We start from the raw sequence: 25,730 nt of genomic DNA, 5'->3' as shown, positions 1-25,730 counted from the left end.
CAAGAAGAGATTTAGAACTGGAAAAAGTAGAGTATGCAGAACACAAGGATACATTACAGGTAGTCCTTGACTTATAACAGTTCATTTAGTAACTATTCGAAGTGACAGTGGCACTGAAAAACCTGACATGACCATTTTTCACACTTATGACTTTTGCTGCAGCCCCATGGTCACGTGATCTATATTTGAATCCTTGGCAGCTAACTCACATTTATGACGATTGCCCAGTTCTAGGGTCACGTGATCCCCTTTTGCAGCTCCATAGATGTGGCTATTGTGGGCTAAGTGTGTATTTCAAATCACAACTGAGTGTGCATGAAATGATCCACATTGGAGAAAAGCAATATTAATGTGGCCAAAGCTTTAGTCAGAACTGCTCCTTGTGGTTGGTTCATGGAAGGACCCACATAGGGAAGGAGCACTACATGTGCTCCCAACGAAGTGAACTTGGCAACTTGGTGATACATTATATAACACACCAGGGAGAATCCTGATTGTGAGAAAAGTTTCAATCTGAACTCCAGCCTGGTAATATGTTAGAGGATGCACACAAAAAAATAAATCATATGAATGTCCTGATTGCGGGAAAGGTTTCGGTCACAATTCCCACTTGGTGGTACACCAGCCGCTTCACATAGGAGAAAAACCCTTTGAATGTCCTGACTTTGGGAAAGATTTCAGTCAGAATTCCCGTCTAGTGAAACACCAGAGGACTCCCACAGGAGAGAAACCCTTTGAATGTCCTGACTGTAGGAAAAGTTTCAGCAAGAATTCCCACCTAGTGATATACCAGAGGACTCACACAGGAGAGAAACCCTTTGAATGTCCTGAATGTGGGAAAGCTTTCAGTCAGAATTCCTACCTAGTGATACACCAGAGGACTCACACAGGAGGGAAACCCTTTAAATGTCCTGACTGTGGGAAAGTTTTCAGTCAGAATTCTGACCTCAAGACACACGAGAGGACTCACACAGGAGAGAAATCCTTTGAATGTCCTCACTGTGAGAAAGGTTTCAGTAAGAGGTCCAACCTGGTGATACAACAGAGGACTCATACAGGAGAGAAACCCTTTGAATGTCCTGACTACGGGAAATGTTTCAGTCAGAATTCCGACCTAGTGATACATCAGAGGACTCACACAGGAGAGAATTTGAATTGAATTTGAATTTATTATATTTCTATGCCGCCCTTTTCCCCGAGGGGACTCAGGGCGGCTCACAACCCATGTCAAGGGGGGCGGGTACAAATAAGGAATAAAAGAGATGAACAAAACAATACCAAAATTTAAAAGCGCACAACAACCATACCATTCAAGGGGGGACAAAAGCTCGTTGGCCCCAGGCCTGTCGGAACAGCCAGGTTTTAAGGGATTTGCGGAAGGCCTGGAGGGTGGTGAGGGTTCGAATCTCCACAGGGAGCTCTTTGAGAATCCCTTTGAATGTCCTGACAGTGGGAAAGGTTTCAGTCAGAATTCCCACCTAGTAATACACCAGAGGACTCACACAGGAGAGGAAACCCTTTGAATGTCCTGACTGTGGGAAAGGTTTCAGTCACAAGTACAGCCTGTTGATACACCAGAGGACTCAAAACAGGAGAGAAAGTTCTCTATTTACAAACAATTTGACTTTCATCAATCTACTACACAGAGAGGCAAAGTGGTTAACAGGTGAATAAACAGCAAAGTTAAAATCGCATTAACAATTTAGTTTTGCATTTAATTTGTATAAAGTCCAGAATGGCTTTTTATTTACCATAATCATTGTCTGTTATCTGTCCGGGATGAAATATCTTTGTTTGATTCTTACGAATAAAACTTTCTCTTAATATTTTCATTGAGAACAATAAAACAAGTATTGTGTTTTATTCCTCAAAATCATAAAGCTTTGTTGTCTCTCCATTTTCACCACAGACCAGTCCAAATAGTATTCCAGTTGGATATGGCAAGTCCATTTCCCAGCGACAACCAACCTCAAAGTCTGGTTCCTCACACATCTAATCTGTTCACTCCAAATCTGTAGAATCCACATCTCCTTCAGCCTTCTCCAGCCAACCAGCAGTTTCCAAACCATGGTGAGGAATCTTTTAAGAAGTGGCTGTGCTCCCTATGGAAGCTTCTTGGAAAGAGCTCAGGCTCACAAAGGGATTCATTTTTGTGCGCTCATAATCCCAAACGCTTCCATCAGTTTTTCAGGCCATTTCCAGGCTCCATTTTTGTGCTGTTTTTGTTTGTTTTGGGGGTGTGTTTTTAGGCAGTTCCTGGGGTGTATTTTGGCCCATTTTTCAGGCCATTTACGGGCTGTTTGGGGGCTTTCTTTTGGCTGTTTTTGGCCATTTTTCAGGCCCTTTTGGGGCATTTTCTGGGCTGTGTTCAGGCAGTAATTTGGACTGTATTATGGGATGTTTGTGGGCAATTTTTAGCCGGTTTTGGGATTGTTTTTAGGCAGTTTCTAGAGTGTTTGGGGGGCATTTTCAGGCCATTTACAGGCGGCTTTGGGCCATTTGGGGGACTACTTTTTGGGCAATATTTGGACAATTTCTGGGCCATTTACCAGACCATTTTGGGGCCATTTTCAGACTGTTGTCAGATTGTATTTAAGGTGATATTTGGCGATATTTCTTTGGCTGTTTTGTGGCTGTTCATAGCCATTTTGTGGGCTGTATTTTGGGACTTTTTTGGCCATTTTCTAGGCTTTTTCCAGGCTGTTTTCTGGAGTGGGTTTTGGCTCTTTTTCAGCCTGTTTCTGGGAGGTTTTTTTGGCCGTTTGTGGCCATTTTTAGACGTTTTCAGGGCTGTTGTTCAGGGCGTCCCGCCCCTATGTCGGAAATAGAAAGAAAGCAGCTTTTGCCCCCCCCACCACCACCACCACAATGTCTGACATAGTGCCTCACCAGCCATAAACCTCACCGCACGTCACTGAATTATACATGTACTAACTGCACCGCGTAACTTATGCACAATATTGGGAAAAAGTGTGGGTGCTCCATCACTGGAAGCTTTCAAAAAGAGATTTGACGGCCACTTCTGAACTGGTAGAGCAGAGGGTTGGACTAGAAGACCTTTAAGGTCCCTTCCCACTCTATGATTCTATTATATATTGTATTGTATTAATTACAGCAATTCTATCCAATAATTGCTATACTAAGAATTTGTATTGCCCCAAGTCAACAAGAGAATTTCATGGTGGAATGCAAATGTGAACTTGGATCTCCGTAATCTTCAATGTGTGAAATAAATCATAATTGATCTAAGGTTATTTTAGCATTGTAGAATATTTCCTTTTTACCTTTAATGTATATAGTTTTCTTTTTTACATCTTCTGCAACCATTTTATTAAAAAATATTTGAATCTTACAGGCAAAGAGGATGCCAATAGGAGAACTCCGGACAACTGAGAATAACAAGCAATGTTAAAAAGGAAAATCAATCAAGTCAGAAATCAAAACATTTCCATTTCCTTCAGAAACCCACAAAATTCTCCTTCTTCCCCAGCAGGTAATCAAGAAGAGATTTCGAACTGGAAAAAGTAGAGTATGCAGAACACAAGGATACATTACAGGTAGTCCACGACTTACAACACTTCATTTAGTAACTATTCACAGTGGCACTGAAAAACCTGACTTAAGACCATTTTTCACACTTATGACTATTGCTGCAGCCCCATGGTCACGTGATCTATATTTGAATTCTTGGCACCTAACTCACATTTATGACGATTGCCCTGTTCTAGGGTCACGTGATCCCCTTTTGCAGGTCCACAGATGTGGCTATTGTGAGCAAAATGTGTATTTCAAATCATAACTAAGTGGTTATCCTGATTGTGAGAAAAACCCTTTGAATGTCCTGAATGTGGGAAAGGTTTTGGTCACAATTCCCCGTTGGTGGTACACCAGCGGGTTCACACAGGAGAGAAAACCTTTGAATGTCCTGAATGTGGGAAAGATTTCAGTAATGTCCAACGTGGTGATACACAGGAGGACTCACAAAAGAGAGAAAACCTTTGAATGTCCTGTTTATGGGAAAAGTTTCGGTCACAATTCCCACCTAGTGGTACACCAATTGCTTCACACAGGAGAGAAACCCTTTGAATGTACTGAGTGTGGGAAAAGTTTCAGCAGCAATTCCCAGCTAGTGATACACCAGAGGACTCACACAGGAGAGAAACCCTTTGAATGTCCTGACTGTGGGAAGTGTTTCAGTCAGAAGTCCCACCTGTTGAGACACCAGAGGACTCACACAGGAGAGAAACCCTTTGAATGTCCTGTTTGTGGAAAAAGTTTCAGTCACAATTCCCACCTGGTGGAACACCAAAGGACTCACACAGGAGAGAAACCCTTTGAATGTCCTGAATGTGGGAAAGCTTTCAGTCAGAATTCCTACCTAGTGATACACCAGAGGACTCACACAGGAGAGAAACCCTTTGAATGTCCTGACTGTGGGAAAGGTTTCAGTCAGAATGCCACACTAGTGAGACATCAGAGGACTCACACAGGAGAAAAACCCTTTGAATGTCCTGAATGTGGGAAAGGTTTCAGAGAGAATTCCGAGCTAGTGATACACCAGAGGACTCACACAGGAGAGAAACCATTTGAATGTTCTGACTGTGGGAAACATTATAGTCAGAATTCCAACCTGGTGAGACACCAGAGGACTCACACAGGAGAGAAACCCTTTGAATGTCCTGACTGTGGGAAATGTTTCAGTTGCAAGTCCACCCTGTTGAGACACCAGAGGACTCACACAGGAGAGAAACCCTTTGAATGTCCTGACTGTGGGAAAGGTTTCAGTCAGAATTCCCACCTACAGATACACCAGAGGACTCACACAGGAGAGAAACCCTTTGAATGTCCTGACTGTGGGAAAGCTTTCAATCAGAATTCTCAACTGAAGACACACCAGAGGACTCACATAGGAGAGAAACCTTTTGAATGTCCTCACTGTGGGAAAAGGTTCAGTCACAATTCTGACCTGGTGGTACATCAGAGGACACACACAGGAGAGAAACCTTTTGAATGTCCTGATTGTGGGAAAAGTTTCAGTTGCAAGTCCACCCTGGTGACACACCAGAGGACTCACACGGGAGAGAAACCCTTTGAATGTCCTGACTGTGGGAAATGTTTCAGTCAGAGTTCCCACCTGGTGGTACACCAGAGGACTCACACAGGAGAGAAACCCTTTGCATGTCCTGACTGTGGGAAAGGTTTCAGTCACAATTCCGAACTGGTGACACACCAGAGGACTCACACGGGAGAGAAACCCTTTGAATGTCCTGTCTGTGGGAAAAGTTTCAGTCAGAATTCCCACCTGGTGGTACACCAGAGGACTCACACAGGAGAGAAACCTTTTGAATGTCCTGGCTGTGGGAAAAGTTTCAGTAACAGATCCACCCTAGTGACACACCAGAGGACTCACACGGGAGAGAAACCCTTTGAATGTTCTGATTGTGGGAAAAGTTTCAGTCAGAATTCCTCACTGGTGGCACACCGGAGTACTCACACAGGAGAGAAACCCTTTGAATGTCCTGTTTGTAGAAAACGTTTCAGTCACAATTGCCACCTGGTGGTACACCAGAGGACTCACACAGGAGAGAAACCCTTTGAATGTCCTGACTGTGGGAAAGGTTTCAGTCGATATGCCAGCCTAGTGGTACACCAGAGGACTCACACAGGAGAGAAACCCTTTGAATGTCCTGTTTGTGGGAAAAGTTTCAGTTACAATTCTGACCTGGTGGTACATCAGAGGACTCACACAGGAGAGAAACCTTTTGAATGTCCTGACTGTGGGAAAAGTTTCAGTAACAGATCCACCCTAGTGACACACCAGAGGACTCACACGGGAGAGAAACCCTTTGAATGTCCTGACTGTGGGAAAGGTTTCAGTTACAGATCTACCCTAGTGACACACCAGAGGACTCACACAGGAGAGAAACCCTTTGAATGTCCTGTTTGTGGAAAAAGTTTCAGTCACAATTCCGAACTGGTGGTACACCAGAGGACTCACACAGGAGAGAAACCCTTTGAATGTCCTGACTGTGGGAAAGGTTTCAGTCAAAATGCCAACCTAGTGATACACCAGAGTACTCACACAGGAGAGAAACTGTAGGAGTGTCCGATTTGTGGGACAATTTTCAGTTCCAATTTCTGCCAGGTAAAACACCAGAGGACTCACACAGGAGAGAAATCATTTCCTTGTCCATATTGTGTGGAATGTTTCTTTACAAAATTCTATCTCATGAGTCACCAGAGAACTCATATAGGAGCGAAACTGTATGAATGTCCTATTAGTGGCAAAGGTTCCACTCAGAATTCTAGCTCTTTGAAACATCAGAAGTCTCACACTGGAGAGAAACCCTTTGAATGTCTTGACTGTGGAAAAGGTTTCATTTCAAAATTACAGCTCACAAATCACCAAATGATACACACAGGAGAGAATGCTTTTGAATGTGCTGACCGTGGGAAAAGTTTCACCAAGAATTCCAGTCTGGTTAAACACCAGAGGACTCACACAGGGGAGAAAACGTACAAGTGTCCTGTTTGTGGCAAAAGTTTCAGTCAGAATTCCAACATGGTGATTCGCCAGAGGTCATATGAAAAACCCTGAATGCCCTATTTAGCGAAAAGTTTTCATTTCAATTCAAACCTAGTGAAACACCAGGGAGCATGTTTCACATGGGAGCGCCTTTCAAATGGCCAGTCTGTGGATATTCCTTTTGGCCAAAATGACTCCTTTTCGCAGGGGTGTCAAACTAGATTTTATTGAGGGCTGCATCATGGTTCTGTTTGACCAGGGTGGAGGGCTGTGGTGGAAGTGGACAGGAGGGCATGGCTATCTTAATTGTGTTGGGGGCCCCTGTGGAAGCCAGAGTGCTTTGCCAACAAAAATGGGATCCCGAGTTCCATTTTCAGCTGCAGTGGCCTCCTGCAACCCTCTGAAAATGAAATGAATGAAAATGGAGGTCGGGAGGGTCTCCTGAGTCCCCCACAACCTCCATTTTTAGTTGCAATGGCCTCCTGCAACCCTCTCCCAGTGCAAATGCTGGCAGAGGCACCATGGACCAGTCCGCTGTTTTCACAAAAGCTCTGTGGGCCAGATTTAACCACCCTGCGGCCCGCATCTGACCCTGGTCTTTGAGTTTGACACCCCTTCCTTATTGCATACAACTCAATATATATAAGGCAAAAGTTGATGAATTTGGAGAAGGTTTGAATTTCATTTCTGAACTCCTGTTGAGAGTGTAGGTGAGAACACTGAATATTGGCCTCATCTGAATAGTGGCTGATCATTTTGCTGAATTACCCTCACCCCTTGCTCTTCCTGATGAAGCCGTCAAATGAATGGGCAAATTGTTAAGCTTAACAGTGACTACTTCAGAGTTTGGAGAATCCTACCCTTGGGTCCTCCTAGTCCGTTCCCGTCCTCACAGGTCACTCACTGGAGGTTTTCAAGAGTGGACTGGATGACCATTTGAGAGGGATAGTTTAAGTGTCCTGCCTTGAAGAGCAGGTTGGACCAGAAACAATGTTCCCTCTAATTTTTTTTCAGTGTGAGCAGAAAAGTATAGTGTTTGAGCGGCATATTTTCATGCCTGAGCACCTGAATTTTTTTCACAGATGTCACCTAACACAACAACAAAATCAGTATTATTTGAAACTCAAAGTTATGTTTATTCAAGGTACCCACCTAATTAAAAGTGTTATATAATATCAGAATCACTTAACAACGCTCCTGCTTAGCAACCAAAATGTTGGCTCAGAAAGTCTGGCATTTGAAGCACGCAAGTCTTAAAGCTGTTGTTACAAGACCCTTGCACCCCTAACCCTTTAGGGGGAAAAACCCCAGGGGTCTTCAAACGTGACAGCTTTAAGACTTGTGGACTTCACCTCCCAGAATTCCTCCCTGAGGGGAATTGTATATTTGGACTGTTTCATAGTTACATTAGAGAACTACATTGTTAGAACTTAGCACAAAAGATACCTTTTATCTGAAAATCCAAATAGAGTAAACCTGCTATTATCCCAGAGCACTAATGTCATTATCCCAATCTGTTTTACGAGTCTGTATTAAATTAGATTTTTACTAAATTTTATAGATCTATATTTCAGGAACCTATCAGACGTTAGGGCAAGATAAGTGGAAGAATGAATTTTGTTGCAGGTCATGGGGATTTTTTCAGCATCTTAAAAGTGGAGCGCATGTGCATTGAACTAGCAATACCCATTTAATAACAAAAGGAAATGGCTGAATTAAATTTGGTAAAGTTGCAAGCGAGCTGTAAAAAGCTTGTGGTTTTTAAAATCATAGAATCAGAAGGGATACTGGAGGTCTTCTAGTCCAGCCCCTTGTCCAAGGCAGGAGTCTTTATATCATCTGAGACAAATGGCTGTCCACTCTTTTGAAAACCTGTAGCAAATGAATTAAGATTCCATTGATTTTAATTGTTCTTACTGTCAGATTTCTCCTTATTTCCAGCTTGAGTCTCCTTCTGACAAGTTTCCATTGCTTCTTGTCCTGTCCTCAGGTGCTATTGCTGCCGCCTCCTCCTCCTCCAACAGCACCAACACATTTGCTGCCCAGCGCTGCGGCTGAGTGAAGCCGCCAAAGCTCCCGCTGGCACCCCCGCAGCGTTGGGCGAAAATCCGGCAGTGCTGTTGGAGGAGGAGGAGGTGAACCAGCCTGCCACTGCCGGCCACCGTCAGCCCCGCTGCTCTTCCCGCCCCCTTCCCAGCTCCACAGTCCAGCGGACGCAGCAGAACTAGCCCCGGGTCTCCTCTGCCGCTCCCCGCATTTTCTGGACCGGGTCTCTCAGGAAGGAATCCCTCTTTGAAGAGCCGTGCTCTTCAAAACAAGTCTGGGGAGGTCCTTTGCAGGTGGCCAGTTGTAGCCACCTGCAAAGGACTTCCCCACGTTTGCTTTTCAGAAATCTCTGCGCGGCAGTTAAAAACTGCTGCGCGGTGGTTTCTTTCCACGTGCGCGGCCACGCAGCTGCGCACCTTAGAGGGAACAGTGACCAGAAGACCTCCGAGGTTCCTTCCAAGCCTATAATGCAATGTTTCCATGAATTTGGAGGCAGTTTAGAAGATAGGTAAAGAGCAGCCACATGAACCTCCTTGCGGATTTTTTTTTTGGGGGGGGGGGGGAAATTATTCAGAAAATTGATATAAAATAAAACTCCAAGAAACCCCACAAAGCTTTAAAAGCAAAGCAAGAATAGACACAACGTTTAAAAAGAAAGCAAAAAAATGTGCAAAACAGATTTACATATACTATCCCCTCCACTTGAGTATTCATACGTATGTCGGTGCAATATTAGTTACACTTCCCCTTGTGAAGCAGGCCCAAATTTATAAAGTTCTATATTTACAAACAATTTGACTTTCATCAATCTACTACACAGAGAGGCAAAGTGGTTAACAGGTGAATAAACAGCAAAATTAAAATAACATTAACAATTTAGTTTTGCATTTAATTTGTATAAAGTCCAGAATGGCTTTTTATTTACCATAATCATTGTCTGTGATCTGTCCAGGATGAATTATCTTTGTTTGATTCTTACAAATAAAACTTTTTTAAATATTTTGGCTGAGAACAATAAAACAACTATTGTGTTTTATTCCTCAAAATCACTTGACCACAGTCAAGTCCAAATAGTTTTCCAGTTGGATATGGCAAGTCCATTTCCCAGCGACAACCAACTTCACTTCAAAGTCTGGTTCATCACACATCTAATCTGTTCACTCCAAATCTGTAGAATCCACAATTCCTTCAGTCTTCTCCAACCAACCAGCAGTTTCCAAACCATGGTGAAGAATCTTTTAAGAAGTGGCTGTGCTCCCCATGGGAGCTCCTTGGGAAGAGTTCAGGCTCACAAAAGAATTCATTTCTGGGCGCTCATAATCCCAAACGCTTCCATCAGTTTTTCAGGCCATTTCCAGGCTCTTTTTGCTCCCTAAGCGAGCCTTTGCTGTGCTTTGGCGCATGATTGAGGGGCGTCTCCCCACACGCACGCACCATCCCGGCCACAGAAAGCAGCTAGATGGGGAGGGTGTGTCTACCTGCTTCGTGTGTATGTGTGTATTGGGGGGGGCATGGATTGTTTGGTGGTGAGAGAGAAGCAGCTGCGGCAGTGGGAAAACGAGGCTTCTTTGCCAGACTTCCAGTTGAGAAAACACAAATATTCACAGTTCTGTGGGCGTGGCTAGGTGGGAGGGCCTACGACTGAGTGTGCCTGAGTGCACCATCTAGCCATGCTCACAGAGCCTTTAGTTTTAAAAAAAATAGAAATCCACCCCGTGACAGTTTCAGAAGAGGAAGTTCCTCTGTGCTTCTCGCCTGCTCCCATCCTTTCTAGCAATGCAGTTCTCTATAGTTTTAACTCGTTTAAACTCAGTCACAGAGACCGCAATTGTACTGTTGGCTCTTCAGTCACAGATGCTGCCATCTTCTGATAGGCGGCCAAAAAACAGGGTTGAGTCTTGCTGTGTGGTGGTAACGAAGCGGCTTTGGACAATTCCTATTATGGCTTAAAGACTTTGTCCTTGTTTGGATCTGAATGATCCAAATCCCGTCACCCTGCAGCTGAAGATCGTTTGTGTTGCAGATGAGATGTCTTTTGTCTTTCTGGGGCTATTAACAAAGGTGGGTGCTGTTTTCCAATAGAATGTTTCTCCTTTTCTCATCCAGGGAGGTATCATATTTTGCCTTTTTAATATTTCCTACATTTCATTTTTCTAGGAGAGGGTGGGTGATATCTTTCTACACCCCCTTTGCATCAACAGATTTACATGTTCCCCAAGTTTAAAATGGAATTAGGCACAGGAGACATGGGACACCACAACAAAGCTCTACATCACAATGCCAACCTAACTGAGGGCATTTCATGAAAGCTTCTTTCTTAACTGCTATCAGCATTTGCAATAATTTTTTTAAAAAGGGATTTTTCATGGAGAGGGATCTTGAAAATTAAGGGGAAGGCATAGGGTACAGTGTTTCCTTCCTGTTTGATTGGCAGCAACATATTTACCTGTTTGGTGCTAAGGGAAGTTTCAATCAGCTGTTACTTATTTTCATCTCTGTACCTGTTGGCACCTCTATTTGGTTGCTAATTGACACTGCACTGAAACTCCCTACTGTTTAGAGTCTCAGAAAGACAAGGCTTGGGAGAAGCACACAGTCCTCAGGATTTCTGTTGACACATTGGTGGTAAAATTTTGGAACTCTACTCCTGCAAAACGTGGGTTTTGAAAAGCATCTTTGGGACAGCAGCTTGAGTGCTAGAATGTCCAGTTTCTTCAAACATGACTTAGATGAAGAGATTGGAAGAGAACTCATCAAATTTGCAGGTGACATCCAGTTGTGGGGAACAGCCAATGCTTTAAAGCAATGATGGCGAACCTATAGAACATGTGGGCGAATGCGGAAACATGTCAGCTGGCACATGCAGCATCGCCCATTCCTCTTCTGGATTTCTGGCACACGTGCACTTGTGACAATCAGCTTTTCTTAACGTGTGTGGCAGTCCCGGAAACTGGAATTGCTGTTCTGGTTTCCATTGTGCACATGTGCAATGGCCAGCTGATTGTTGTGCACGCATGCACGCCAGTAACCGGAAGACAAGCTGGCTGGTGCACATGCGTGTGTCAGAAACAGGAAGTTCATTTCCCGGCGCTTGTATGCCCACTTGGCAGCTTCTGTTCCGGGTCACGTCCCCGAAAAGGTCTGCCCTCACTGCTTTAGAGGATAAGCCCAAGATACAGAAGGATCTTGACACATGTGAGCCCTGGGCCCTTTCCAGTAAAATGCAATTCAATGGGGAGAAACTTACACTTAGGCAAGAAAATCTAAATGCACATCTATAGAAGAGTTGGTCCAGAACGCAGCCGCGTGAGCGATATCGGGTGTACCTAGATACACCCATGTTATACCTATCCTCCGTGAGCTGCACTGGCTTCCGATCGGTCTCCGTACACGCTTCAAGGTGCTGGTCATTACCTTTAAAGCCGTACATGGCCTAGGACCTGGATATCTGAGAGACCACCTCCTGCCACATACCTCCCAACAGCCGATAAGAACTGACAGACTGGGCCTTCTCCGGATGCCATCGACAGGACAATGCTGGCAGGCGGCCCCTCGGGGGAGGGCCTTCTCTGTAGCTGCTCCGACTCTGTGGAACGACCTACCCGCAGAGATCCGGACCCTTCCCACTCTCACGGCCTTCCGAAAAGCCACTAAAACCTGGCTATTCCGGCAGGCCTGGGGTTGTTGACTTCATGAATGAGGTCCAGCCCCACCCAGATTGAGTGCATGGTGCGTTGTTTTAAAATTGTTTCTCTTTTCTATTTTTAACTCGTTATTTTAATTTTGTTTCTATAAGCAGCAGGGAGTCGTATGGGATTGGGCGGCATATAAATTTATTAAAAGTTAAAGTTAAATTGTAAACTTGGGCCACCTATACAAACTGAACATCTTAAAAGGTCCTCAATAGGACCTTTTTAGTTGAACCCAGTTAATACACGGATGGGGCACCAATAGGAAATATCCTGCTTGTTGGATAGAAGTGGAAGTAAAAAAATCTAAAAGACACAGTGGCAGATCAGTCCAATATTATTGTCAAGAAAACATAACAGGGTCCATAACAGAACAAAAGAGTTGAAATCGGAAATCTTCCAGTCTACAGAAGAGGAGACCGAGGGGTGAAATGATAGCGGTCTTCCAATATCTGAGGGGCTGCCACAAAGAAGAGGGGCTCAACCTCTTCTCCAGAGCATCTGAAGGCAGAACAAGAAGCAACGGATGGAAACGAATCAAGCAGAGAAGCAACCTAGAAACAAGGAAACGTTTCCTAACTGTGAGAACAATTAACCGGTTTGCCTGCAGAAGTTGTGGATGCTCCATGACTGGAGGCTTTCAGGAAGAGACTGGACAGCCATGTGCCTGAAATGTAAAAGGTCTCCTGCTGGAGGAGGGGGGCTGGACTAGATGACCTCAAAGATCCCCCCCACAGCTGTTATTTCCACATTCTATCTAGTTGCTTCTCTGCTTCCAGGCCGTGGAGGGAACCAAAGAGCCTGAGTTGCTCCCGGATTCTCCTCCCACCTGCCCTCAACTCACCTGCCAACTGATGCTTCGAGCCTTCAAGTGGCGCCAGAGCCTCTCTGCACGAAACTCTCCTCCCGTCTTCAGTTAGTGTTCCGGAAGAGGAACTTCCTCTGTGCTTCTCTTCTTTCGTCCTTTCTAGCAATACAGTACCCGATGGTTTTAACTCCTTTAAGCTCAGCCACAGAGGTCGCTGTTGTACTACTGGCTTTCCAACCCACAAGCTCCAGTGTAGGAGAGGCCAAAACCGGATGAGTGAAAAGTGACTAACCCTACCAGATTCCTCTTGACATACCGTATAAGGTTAGATATTGTATTCAGCAAATAACAGCATCTAAGGATGAAGGATGGTGGGTGTTGTAGTCCAGTGACATCTGCAGCTCTTTCTTTCCTCATCTTCAATAGCTATGAATTCCTAATTTCCATTTAGAGGTCCAGATTAGCACATCTTTTTTTTTAACCTGGATCTTTATTTTGGGTCTTTTGGCCTCCCCTTGAGTGGGTGACGGTTTTTTGCGGTCCCCGGTTGGGGGAACTTTGGCATCGCTCGGCCGCGTCCCCGTCGCCCCCTCCCTGCAGCTCTTCAGTGAAGGGGTTAAAGGCAGAGAACTTTTGCGCCCAGAGGGGAGGCAGGAAAAGGGGAAAGGGGGAACCCAGTTTCCTTCCCCTCTCTGATCTCCAGATGTCTCTTACGCCAAGTGCTGCGGGGATCCCCGCTCGGGGAGAGGTGCTCAAGGGCTGCCAGGTGGGCAAGGACGCTGCGAGTGGGGGAGGGGAAAGGAGGAGGAGGGGGATCCCCAGGTGCGGGAAGGGGAGGGGGGATTCCTTGGGGGAGGGAAGGAGAGCGAGGTGGGGTTTCCCCAGTTGCGCCCCCTCCCCTTCTCAGTCTCCGCCTTTCCTTGCAAGGTTTTCTGCTCCGTGGGAACTGCTGCGCCGCCGCTTCTCCTCCTCCTCCTCCTCGGTTGCTGCTTCTGCGAACGGCTCTCTTTCACACACACCCCCTTAAAATCCTCCCTCCATTCCACCCCCTCCTTCCCTGCAGCCCCATATTTGGTGCAGCTCTGCTCCCGGGGGAGGCCGCCTGATGTTGGGGAAGGTTGGCCACCCCCGTTCCCACCTTCCCCTGTGGCTGCTGGGGAGGATCCGCCTCCCGGGGTCTGGAGGGGTGGAAGAGCATCTGGGCTCAGATGCTCCCTCCCAGGGCGTGAACCCTGCTACGAGGAGCCCCGTGGCATCTAAAGGTGGGCTTGAATTGAGACGCATCACCTGAATCTGCCTCTGATCTGCCCAGATTCCCTTCCTGGTGACAGCTGCATCCCCGTTTCTCTCTTACCATGGGAGGGAATAGCCCTGTCTGCAAAGGTTTTCAATTTTAGTTTTAGTTCTTTTATGGGCTGTATAATCTACCCTGAAGAAAAAGCTCTACACTGTTCTTTACAAACAGCTTTGCAAAATGATCAAGAGTCTCCTGTGATATGTCTGCGTTGGGGGAGGGAAGGGAATAGAAGGAGGTGGGTTTTTGGTTGGAAGAGGGGGAGGGGGAAAGGAGGGGTGAAGGGGGAAAGGAGGGGGAGGGGGGAAAGAGGAGGTAGGAAAAGAGGCTTAAGGGGAAAATGGAGAAAGAGGCCTGGGGAAAGGCAGAGGGAGTGAAGGGAATAGAGAGGATAGGAGGAGCTTCTGTAGGGCAAACCTGAGGCAGAGAAGGGGACGGGACAGGAGAGGCTTTTGTGGGGCAAGCCGGAGGCAGAGAAGGGGACAGGATAGGAGAGGCTTTTGTGGGGCAAGCCTGAGGCAGAGAAGGGGATAGGATAAGAGGGGATATAGAAAGATAAAAGAATGTTAGGTCAAGGGACAGACCTGGGAGCTCTAATACCTGCTTGCAGAGCATTTTGGGAAAGAGAGACTGATGTGCACAAGAGGCAGGTTGGTTGAGCTCCAAAGAAGCTTCAGTTGTTGGAATAAAATGTCTTTATAAGACATTCAAAGGTTTTCTCTCCCGTGTGAGTCCTCTGGTGTACCACCAGGTGGGAATTCTGACTGAAACATTTTAAATGTCAATATAAAACGTCTTATATTGTATTGTGATAACAATCCTAGTTATTCCATTGCAACCTTCCCTTTTCCATTTTCAGTTTTTCTCCAAATTTCATGTCTATTTAAAGCACAGAATTTCTCTGAGTCTGCACTTTCGCTTTCCCTTTCTCTAAAGATTTCTAAAAACATTTTAATATAATGTAGTTTGGAGCACTTTAGAACTTATTCAGCCTGGTGTATGGATGATGGTATTTTGATTGGTCTTTTTTAAAGAGGAGGGCAGTGGTCCATTTTCTCCCAAGTGCTTTGAAAGGATAAACCACAGCTTAAATCAGGAATCCCAACCCCTGGTCCTTGGACTGACACTAGGCCAGTGACGTGCAGTCAGGGGAGACAGAGGAGGTAGAGCCTCACCACTGTGATCATGAAAAGAAAAATAAAATGTAAAAGGAAAAAGGCTGAGGTAGTTGCTGCCAGAGTCACTGTGGATGACTCTGCTTAGTGCTTAATGATTTAAAAAGGCGTCTTAAAAAGTGCCCTCTACAGGAGGAGGCGGGAGAATCACGTGCCTCATTTAGTCTGACTTGATGATCACTCGAGCAGAGTTAACCAAGGGTTAAAAGCTGAAAAATTCCTTATGTAGATGAGGCACGTGGTTCTCTTGCCTCCTCCTATACAGGGTGTTTTTTTTAGAAGCTTTTTTAAACAGTTAAGCAGAGTCATCCATTGGAGACTCTGGCAGCAGCTAACCCAGCATGACCTCAGCAGCCCTTGTGTTTTTCCTTTTATATTTTTACATTTTCATTATGGCAGGCAAGAGCAGAGTTGAAATCCTCTGTGATTGTGAAACAGCTGGAAAAGATATGTGGGTGGGAGGGAGATGGAGGAATTCAAAATTAATGTAATTTGTAATTGTAAGTAATTTGTGTATGTTTGTGTGCGTGTGTTTGTTTCTTCACTCAAACTCTAAATTTGAGAGAGAATTTGTTTGAGAAGAGAGGGAAGTGGGTAGGAGAGGCAGGGAGGTCAGCCCGCCAGCTTCCTTTCTCTGTGTTGGGACAGCCCCCCAGTAAAGGCGGGTCTTTTAGCCGCCTCTTCTGGCGGACTGGCACTATCTTTTGCCCAGAGGCGGGCAGCTCAGGTGGGCTGCAGCCTCTGGACAAAAGAAAGAAAGTAGTTTTTGCCCGCCCCGCCGCTATATCCGACATAGAGGTGGGACGCCTCTATGTCGGACATAGAAATAAAGCGGCTGTTGCCCGCTCGCCCCGCTATGTCCGACATAGTGCCTCACCAGCCATAAACCTCACCAAACGTCACCGAATTCTACATGTACTAACTGTGGCGTGCATAACTTATGCACAATATTGGAAAAAGAAAATATGCCATTTAAGCTAGATATAATCAGAAAAGTGTTGGCCTGTGCGGAAGCAGATAGGCTCACGCTTGAACTTAAAAATAAAGGGGAATCAGAATATTTTGAACTCTGGAACAGATTTTATGATTGGTATAGGACAAGTTGACAAGACCGGAACAAACTGTATATATTGTGATTGGACACAAGGATAGACAATGTGTTAAGTTGGCTAATAGTTAATGGTTGAGACTAGCTGTATATAATGTGAATGTATGTTCACTTCGACTTTGTGGTACTGTATTGTTTTACATGTAAAAATAATAAAAATATACTCCCCCCAAAAAATCCTAACGATTACTGCAATCAACCAATGTAATAGCTTGCCTTCAGAAGTTTTGGGTGCTCCATCACTGGAAGCTTTCAAAAAGAGATTTGACGGCCACTTCTGAAATGGTAGAGCAGAGAGTTGGACTAGAAGACCTTTAAGGTCCCTTCCCACTCTATTATTCTATTATATATTGTATTCATCTTAATTACAGTGATTCTAGCCATAATTGTTATACTAAGAATTTGTATTGACCCAGTCAACAAGAGAATTTCATGGTTGAATGCAAATGTGAACTTGGATCTCCGTAATCTTCAATATGTCAAACAAATCATAATTAATCTAATGTTATTTTAGCATTTTAGAATATTTCCTTTTTACCTTTAATGTATATAGTTTTCTTTTTTACATCTTCTGCAACCATTTTATAAACAATTTCTTTGAATCTTACAGGCAAAGAGGATGTCAATAAGAGAACTCCGGACACTGAGAATAACAAGCAATGTTAAAAAGGAAAATCAATGAAGCCAGAAATCAAAACATTTCCATTTCCTTCAGAAACCCACAAAATTCTCCTTCTTCCCCAGCAGGTAATCAAGAAGAGATTTAGAACTGGAAAAAGTAGAGTATGCAGAACACAAGGATACATTACAGGTAGTCCTCGACTTATAAAAGTTCATTTAGTAACTATTCGAAGTGACAGTGGCACTGAAAAACCTGACATGACCATTTTTCACACTTATGACTTTTGCTGCAGCCCCATGGTCACGTGATCTATATTTGAATCCTTGGCAGCTAACTCACATTTATGACGATTGCCCTGTTCTAGGGTCACGTGATCCCCTTTTGCAGGTCCACAGATGTGGCTATTGTGGGCAAAGTGCATATTTCAAATCACAACTGAGTGTGCATGAAATGATCCACATTGAAGAAAAGCAATATTAATGTGGCCAAAGCTTTAGTCAGAACTGCTCCTTGTGGTTGGTTCATGGAAGGACCCACATAGGGAAGGAGCCCTACATGTGCTCCCAACGAAGTGAGCTTGGCAATTTGGTGATACATTAGAGAACACACCAGGGAGAATCCTGATTGTGAGAAAAGTTTCAGTTTGAACTCCAGCCTGGTAATATATTAGAGGATGCACACAAAAAAGAAATCATATGAATGTCCTGATTGCAGGAAATGTTTCAGCAAGAATTCCAACATGTTGAGACACCAGGGGACTCACACAGGAGAAAAACCATTTGAATGTCCTGACTATGGGAAAGGTTTCAGTCACACTTCCGACCTAGTGATACACCAGAGGACTCACACAGGAGAGAAACCCTTTGAACGTCCTGACTATGGGAAAGTTTTCAGTCAGAATTCCCACCTAGTGAAACACCAAAGGACTCATACAGGAGAGAACCCTTTGAATGTCCCGACTGTGGGAAAGGTTTCAGTAAGAGGTCCAACCTGGTGATACACCAGAGGACTCACACAGGAGAGAAACCCTTTGAATGTCCTCACTGTGGGAAAGGTTTCAGTAAGAGGTCCAACCTGGTGATACACCAGAGGACTCACACAGGAGAGAAACCCTTTGAATGTCCTCACTGTGGGAAAGGTTTCAGTAAGAGGTCCAACCTGGTGATACACCAGAGGACTCACACAGGAGAGAAACCCTTTGAATGTCCTGACTGTGGGAAAAGTTTCAGCACCAAATCCCACCTAGTGATACACCAGAGGACTCACACAGGAGAAAAACCCTTTGACTGTCCTGACTGTGAGAAAGGTTTCAATCAGAATTCCGACCTAGTGATACACCAGAGGACTCACACAGGAGAGAAACCCTTTGAATGTCCTGATTGTGGGAAAGGTTTCAGTCAGAATTCCGACCTAGTGATACACCAGAGGACTCACACAGGAGAGAAACCCTTTGAATGTCCTGACTGTGCGAAGGTTTCAGTCAGAATTCTCACCTGAAGACACACCAGAGGACTCACACAGGAGAGAAAGCCTTTGAATGTCCTGACTGTGGGAAAGTTTTCAGTCAGAATTCTCACCTGAAAACACACAAGAGGACTCACACAGGAGAGAAACCTTTCAAATGTCATCACTGTGGGAAATGTTTCAGTCACAAGTCCAGCTTGTTGATACACCAGAGGACTCACACAGGAGAGAAACCGTACGAGTGTCCGGTTTGTGGGAAAAGTTTCAGTCACAATTCCGACCTGGTGGTACATCAGAGGACTCACACAGGAGAGAAACCTTTTGAATGTCCTGACTGTGGGAAAGGTTTCAGTAACAGGTCCAACCTGGTGACACACCAGAGGACTCACACAGGAGAGAAACCCTTTGAATGTCCTGTTTGTGGGAAAACTTTCAGTCACAATTCCCACCTGGTGGTACACCAGAGGACTCACACGGGAGAGAAACCCTTTGAATGTCCTGACTGTGGGAAATGTTTCAGTCACAAGTCCAGCCTGTTGATACACCAGAGGACTCACACAGGAGAGAAACCGTAGGAGTCTCCGATTTGTGGGACAAGTTTCAGTTCCAATTTCTGCCGGGTACAACACCAGAGGACTCTGGAGAGAAGAGAGAAATATATCCTTGTCCATATTGTGGGGAATGTTCGTTACAAAATTCTACTTCATGAGTCACCAGAGAACTCATATAGGAGCGAAACCGTATGAATGTCCTGTTTGTGGCAAAGGTTCCACTCAGAATTCTAGCTTGAGGAAACATCAGCAGTCTCACACCGGAGAGAAACCCTTTGAATGTCTTGACTGTGGAAAAGGTTTCATTACAAAATTACAGCTCACAAATCACCAGATAATACACACATAGGCTCCCTACATGGTTCCATAGACCTTCCCCCCCCCCCCCCCGGGTCTTCACTTCTACTGGATCCCTGCAATCCTTAGGCCTGACTCCCACCCTACCAGGCATCACAGCCTCCTCCATACCTTTTGAAGATCTCTGAATCTCATGTGGGGAAAGAGGACAGGGCATGTATCTCTGGGCTGTGTGACTGCTTTATGGAAACAACCATTATTTTGACCGGATTCATCCGTAGGCCATGCAGTGAACTTGTGGAAGCAGCTGTCGTTTTGCCATGGCTGCCTGTGTCAATATGGTGCCTGCTTCTTGGTCACTGGGAATGGGACAAATTCTTCTCTTTTGCTACCTTAACACTTTGTAGACTGTGTTAAGGAATTGTGGGTGCAATGAAAATGGTGTCTGCCTCTGGGAGATCTCCAAAAGGGCAGGCCATGTATCCCTGGGGTGCATGATGAGTGGACAAGTACCTCTTGGCCAGCATTGTGCTGCAGTTGCCAATAACAGCCAATGTAGTCCTAGGTTGCATCAAGAGAGGAATAATGTCAAGACAACAAGAAAATATAGAAATGCTTTACCGCAATATCGCACTTAGAATACATAGTTGAGTGCTGGTCATAAAAACGTTGAGACACTGGAAAATGTGCACAGAAGAGCAACCAAGAGGGACAAGATAGCTGTTTTCAAGGACTTATGCATCTGACCCAAAGAAGAGCAGATTGGCTTATTCTCTAGGGCACCAGATGGTGGGATAAGTAATTGGGGGAAGCTATTTAAAGTGAGGCCCAACGTAGAAGATTTTTTTTTTGTCACAGCAATTAATCAGTGGAATAGTTTGCCTCCCGGTTTTGTGGGTCACTGGAGGTTTCAAGAGTAGACTGGATGACCGTTTGAGAGGGAAGTGTCCTGCCTTGAAGAGCAGGTTGCACCAGAAGACCTCCTAGGTCCCTTCCAAGCCTATAATGCAATTTTTCCATGAATTTAGAGGCAGTTTAGAAGATAGGTAAGAGCAGCCACATGAACTTGCTTCTTGTGGCATTTTTTGGGGGAAAAATATTCATAAAATTAATATAAATAAACTCCAAAAAACCCCACAAAGCTTTAAAAGCAAAGCAAGAATAGACACAACGTTTTAAAAGAAAGCAAAAAAATGTGCAAAAACAGATTTACATATACTATCCCCTCCACTTGAGCATTCATACGTATGTTGTTGGAGCAATATTAGTACTTCCCCTTGTGAAGCAGGCCAAAATTTATAAAGTTCTACCTCTATTTACAAACAATTTGACTTTTATCAATCTACTACACAGAGAGGCAAAGTGGTTAAAAGGTGAATAATCAGCAAAGTTAAAATTCCATTAACAATTTAGTTTTGCATTTAATTTGTATAAAGTCCAGAATGGCTTTTTATTTACCATAATCATTGTCTGTTATCTGTCCGGGATGAAATATCTTTGTTTGATTCTTACGAATAAAACTTTCTCTTAATATTTTCATTGAGAACAATAAAACAAGTATTGTGTTTTATTCCTCAAAATCATAAAGCTCTGTTGTCGATCCATTTTCACCACAGACCAGTCCAAATAGTTTTCCAGTTGGATATGGAAAGTCCATTTCCCAGCGACAACCAACCTCAAAGTCTCGTTCCTCACACATGGAATCTGTTCATGCCAAATCTGTAGAATCTCCTTTAGCCTTCCCCAACCAACCAGCAGTTTCCAAACCATGGTGAGGAATCTTTAAGAATTGGCTGTGCTCCCTATGGAAGCTTCTTGGGAAGAGCTCAGGCTCACAAAGGGATTCATTTTTGTGTGCTCATAATCCCAAACGCTTCCATCAGTTTTTCAGGCCATTTCCAGGCTCCATTTTTGTGCTGTTTTTGTTTGTTTTGGGGGTGTTTTTTAGGCAGTTCCTGGGGTGTATTTTGGCCCATTTTTCAGGCCATTTACGGGCTGTTTGGGGGCTTTCTTTTGGCTGTTTTTGGCGATTTTTCAGGCCCTTTTGGGGCATTTTCTGGGCTGTGTTCAGGCAGTAATTTGGACTGTATTATGGGATGTTTGTGGGCAATTTTTGACCGGTTTTGGGATTGTTTTTAGGCAGTTTCTAGAGTGTTTTGGGGTCATTTCCAGGCCATTTATAGGCGGCTTTGGCCATTTGGGGGGGCTACTTTTTGGGCAATATTTGGACAATTTCTAGGCCATTTACCAGCCCATTTTTTGGGCCATTTCAGACTGTTGTCAGATTGTATTTAAGGTGATATTTGGGGATATTTTTTTTTGCTGTTTTGTGGCTGTTCATAGCCATTTTGTGGGCTGTATTTTGAGACCTTTTTGGCCGTTTTCTAGGCTTTTTCCAGGCTGTTTTCTGGGAGGTTTTTTGGGCCGTTTGTGGCCATTTTTAGACGTTTTCAGGGCTGTTGTTTGGACCATTGTTTTGCCATTTCTGGGCCATTTTTCAGGCTCTTTCTCAGAGGGTTTTTTGGGGTGTTCTTAGCTGTTTTTCAGGCCCAAAATGTATGCGGCTGGGACCAGCCAATGGTGGGATTAGCCGATTCACTGAACCCGGGCAGAATTTTAACAACTAGCTTGCCTCCGAACGGATCCGAACTGGCTCGAATCCCACCTCTGCCCAGAAGCCACCCTGGACTCAATGGGATCTGATGAGCTCACCTAGGCACTGGTCACTGCCATGCCAGAGGTGGGCTGCCCTGCTGAGTGGGCATCCATTGGTGTCTTCAACTACCCATGCTGCCAGGACCAACGTTGCAGAAATGGCCCTCACCAAACCGATCCCAAAGCAGCACCATTGTTTGACTGCCACCCCCACCGCCCATCATCATCACCTTCAGACAGGGACCCTCTCCCGCAACCGTGTTAAATAGCTGTCAGACAGATTCGATGTCACTAGCAGGGTCCCAAACCACCAGCTGCCAATGAACTCCATCACCATTCTCCGGTGGGTCCCATCTCTTGTCCTGCATCCTGGACTGATGTAACGTGGGCCAGCTGTAGATGTCCGAGGGCTTCACACTCCTTGGGGCATATATCTAACTGGGAAGCCCCATCGTCCTGCGCTGGAAGGACTGCCACTAGGGACAGGTCCACCCCACTCCGGCAGTGGCTTCCATCACTGTTCCCTCAGCATTTCCCATGATACTCCCCTGCCTTCTTATGTCCTGCAAGGAACAGGTAGGCAAACAGCTGGAGACAAGGAGGGGGAAAGGATGGAACACTGACCTTACAGTCATGTTCCAAGCCTCCCGCACCAGAAAAACAGCAAGTGACATAGTTCTTGGCATGAGATGTGTTTTAATGCAGGCTTGAAAACTCAGCACAAAGTAACTGCAAAGTTATCGCTAGATGCTACTGCTTCACAACTGTTTTAAACAGCCCTGTATGCCCTCTCCTCCCCAGCAGCTTCTGGATGCTGAGAATGGCAGACCTCTTCTTTTCCTCTGCATCTTGGAATAATTTATATGTAATCCTTGGTTTCATCCCTTGTAATTAAACTCAGAGATCTCCATCTGCCATTGTCCAAATGGAATATCACTTACAATTATTTGTAAAGTCTAAAACAGAAAATGTATTTTTGGTAATTAGGGTGCTGGAGGGTTAAAATGTAGAAAGAATGGTATAGGAATGGGCATGTCTAGTCTAATGAGAAGGACTAGCGGAGACATGCAACAGTGTTCCAATATTTGAGGGGCTCCCATGAAGACAAAGAGAGGACCATTATTCTCCAAAGTACCAAAAGAAACGATGGATGGAAACTAAACAAAGAGAGATGCAACCTATAACTAAAAAGAAAATTCCAAGGAGAATGGTGGTCTTATTTACAGATACAATCAAGGTTTGCACAGGATAGAAAGAAGGAAGATATTTCCAAAAATTACACATTATTAGATAAACCTTTGATACAGCCAGAAAACAGGTTGATCAAATTTATATAGATTTTTGTTGGAACATAAGCTGGAGGAGGAACATGTCTAAGAAACTATGGTCGCCTGGGTGAAAAAATTGATTATAATGTGGAATTGGCTAAGTGGGAAAAACTTTGGATACTTAATCGGAAACTAACATTGGCTACGTCGTATAAAGAAAAATTTTATATGATGTTCTACAGATGGCATCTCCCCCCAACACGTTTTTTTTAGAGGCTTTTTTGAACAGTTAAGCAGAGTCATCCATTGGGGAATCTGGCAGCAGCTAACCCAGCCTGACCGCAGCAGCTCTTGCCTTTTTCCTTTATATTTTTACATTTTCATCATGGCAGACAAGAGCAGAGTTGAAATCCTCTTCAATTGTGAAACAGCTGGAAAAGGTATATGGAGGGAGGGGGAGGAATTCAAAATTAATGTAAATTGTAAATAATTTATGTGTGCGTGTTTGTGTGTGCATGTGTTGTTTCTTCACTCAAACAAACTCTCAATTTGAGAGAGAGTTTGTTTGAGAGGAGAGGGAAAGGGGAAGGAGCGGCAGGGAGGGCAGGCCGCCAGCTTTCTTTCTCTGTTTCAAGGAAGCCCGCCAGCAGGCGGGTGTTTTGCCTGCCTCTGCTGGCGGGCTGGCACTTTCTTTCGTTTGCCTACAGGCGGGCAGCAGACTCTGGGCAAAAGAAAGAAAGCGATTTTGCCTGCCCCACCACTATGTCCGATATAGAGGCGTCCCGCCTCTATGTCGGAAATAGAAGAAAGCGGCTTTTGCCCCCCCCCCCCCGGCCTGGCCACAATGTCTGACATAGTGCCTCACCAGCCATAACCTCACTGCACGTCACTGAATTATACATGTATTAACTGCGTCTCACATAACTTAAGTACAATATTGGGAAAAATGTGGGTGCTCCATCACTGTAAGCTTTCAAAAGAGATTTGACGGCCACTTCTGAAATGGTAGAGGGTTGGACTAGAAGACCTTTAAGCTCCCTTCCACTCTATGATTCTATTATAAATTGTATTCATCTTAATTACAGCAATTCTAGCCAATAATGCTATTCTAAAATTTGTATTGGCCAAGTCAACAAGAGAATTTCATGGTAGAATGCAAATGTGAACTTGGATCTCCGTAATCTTCAATGTGTGAAATAAATCAGAATTAATCTAAGATTATTTTAGCATTGTGGAATATTCCTTTTTACCTTTAATGTATATAGTTTTCTTTTTTACATTTTCTGCAACCATTTATAAACAATTTCTTTGAATCTTACAGGCAAAGCGGATGCCAATAAGAGAACTCCGGACAACTGAGAATAACAAGGAACGTTAAAAAGGAAAATCAATCAAGCCCGAAATCAAAACATTTCCGTTTCCTTCAGAAACCCACAAAATTCTCCTTCTTCCCCAGCAGGTAATCAAGAAGATATTTTGAACTGGAAAATTAGAGTATGCAGAACACAAGGATACATTACAGGCAGTCCTTGACTTACAACACTTCATTTAGTAACTATTCGAAGTGACAGTGGCACTGAAAAACCTGACTTAAGACCATTTTTCACACTTACGACTATTGCTGCAGCCCCATGGTCACGTGATCTATATTTAAATTCCTGGCACCTATCTCACATTTATGATGTTTGCCCTATTCTAGGGTCACGTGATCCCCTTTTTCAGGTTCACAGATGTGGCTATTGTGAGCAAAATGTGTATTTCAAATCATAACTGAGTGTTCAAGAAATGATCCACATTGGAAAAAAAACAATATTAATGTGGCCAAGCTTTAGTCAGAACTCCTCCTTGTGGTTGGTCATGGAAGGACCCACATAGGGGAGGAGCCCTACATGTGCTCCCAATGAAGTGAGCTTGGCAACTTGGTGATACATTAGAGAACACACCAGGGAGAATCCTGATTGTGAGAAAAGTTTCAATCTGAAACACCAGCCTGGTAATATATTAGAGGATGCACACAAAAAAGAAATCATATGAATGTCCAGATTGCGGGAAAGGTTTCAGTCAGAATTCCGACCTAGTGATACACCAGAGGACTCACACAGGAGAGAAACCCTTTGAATGCCCTGTTTGTGGGAAAAGTTTCAGCAACAATTCCAACCTGGTGACACACCAGAGGACTCACACAGGAGAGAAACCCTTTGAATGTCCTGAGTGTGAGAAAGGTTTC

General features: G+C 44.4%; 4 protein-coding genes across 7 annotated transcripts in view; all 4 read left to right on the top strand.

Annotated features, from left to right (window-relative positions):
• Positions 1 to 535: 535 nt before the first annotated feature.
• On the top strand, positions 536 to 1,132 carry LOC116502451 (zinc finger protein 239-like; the record flags this gene model as incomplete). Its single annotated transcript, XM_032208340.1, has 1 exon — positions 536 to 1,132. A coding segment is annotated over one exon (597 nt), but the record flags the coding sequence as incomplete, so codon positions are not given.
• A 2,348-nt stretch (positions 1,133 to 3,480) lies between these two features.
• The window catches only part of LOC116523843 (zinc finger protein 182-like), a 40,620-nt gene continuing 18,370 nt past the window's right edge, over positions 3,481 to 25,730 (top strand). The window contains exons 1-3 of the mRNA XM_032238932.1: positions 3,481 to 3,557; positions 17,257 to 17,457; positions 24,825 to 25,605. Coding sequence (XP_032094823.1) covers positions 25,512 to 25,605 — 94 coding nt within the window. The 5' untranslated portion in view covers positions 3,481 to 3,557; positions 17,257 to 17,457; positions 24,825 to 25,511. The remainder of the gene's footprint in view (positions 3,558 to 17,256; positions 17,458 to 24,824; positions 25,606 to 25,730) is intronic.
• LOC116523827 (zinc finger protein 268-like) lies at positions 3,551 to 7,163 on the top strand. 4 transcript variants are annotated; one of them, XM_032238912.1, is made up of 2 exons: positions 3,551 to 6,061; positions 6,302 to 7,163. In XM_032238912.1, the coding sequence occupies exons 1-2, from the start codon at positions 3,950 to 3,952 to the stop codon at positions 6,596 to 6,598; spliced, it is 2,409 nt and encodes an 802-aa protein (XP_032094803.1). In that variant the 5' UTR covers positions 3,551 to 3,949; the 3' UTR covers positions 6,599 to 7,163. The 4 variants fall into 4 exon arrangements, with proteins under 4 accessions (XP_032094803.1, XP_032094806.1, XP_032094804.1 ...); XM_032238915.1 differs by having other exon boundaries at positions 3,551 to 4,947; positions 5,284 to 6,393; XM_032238913.1 differs by having other exon boundaries at positions 3,551 to 5,450; positions 5,619 to 6,393.
• On the top strand, positions 18,217 to 19,849 carry LOC116523852 (zinc finger and SCAN domain-containing protein 2-like; the record flags this gene model as incomplete). The annotated part of the gene is given in 2 exon segments (XM_032238942.1): positions 18,217 to 18,733; positions 18,736 to 19,849. Coding segments are annotated over 2 exon segments (1,089 nt in total), but the record flags the coding sequence as incomplete, so codon positions are not given.

The sequence above is a fragment of the Thamnophis elegans genome, chromosome 2 (assembly GCF_009769535.1).
Source record: "Thamnophis elegans isolate rThaEle1 chromosome 2, rThaEle1.pri, whole genome shotgun sequence".
NCBI lineage: Eukaryota > Metazoa > Chordata > Lepidosauria > Squamata > Colubridae > Thamnophis > Thamnophis elegans.
This window is presented reverse-complemented; position numbering and strand designations above follow the sequence as displayed.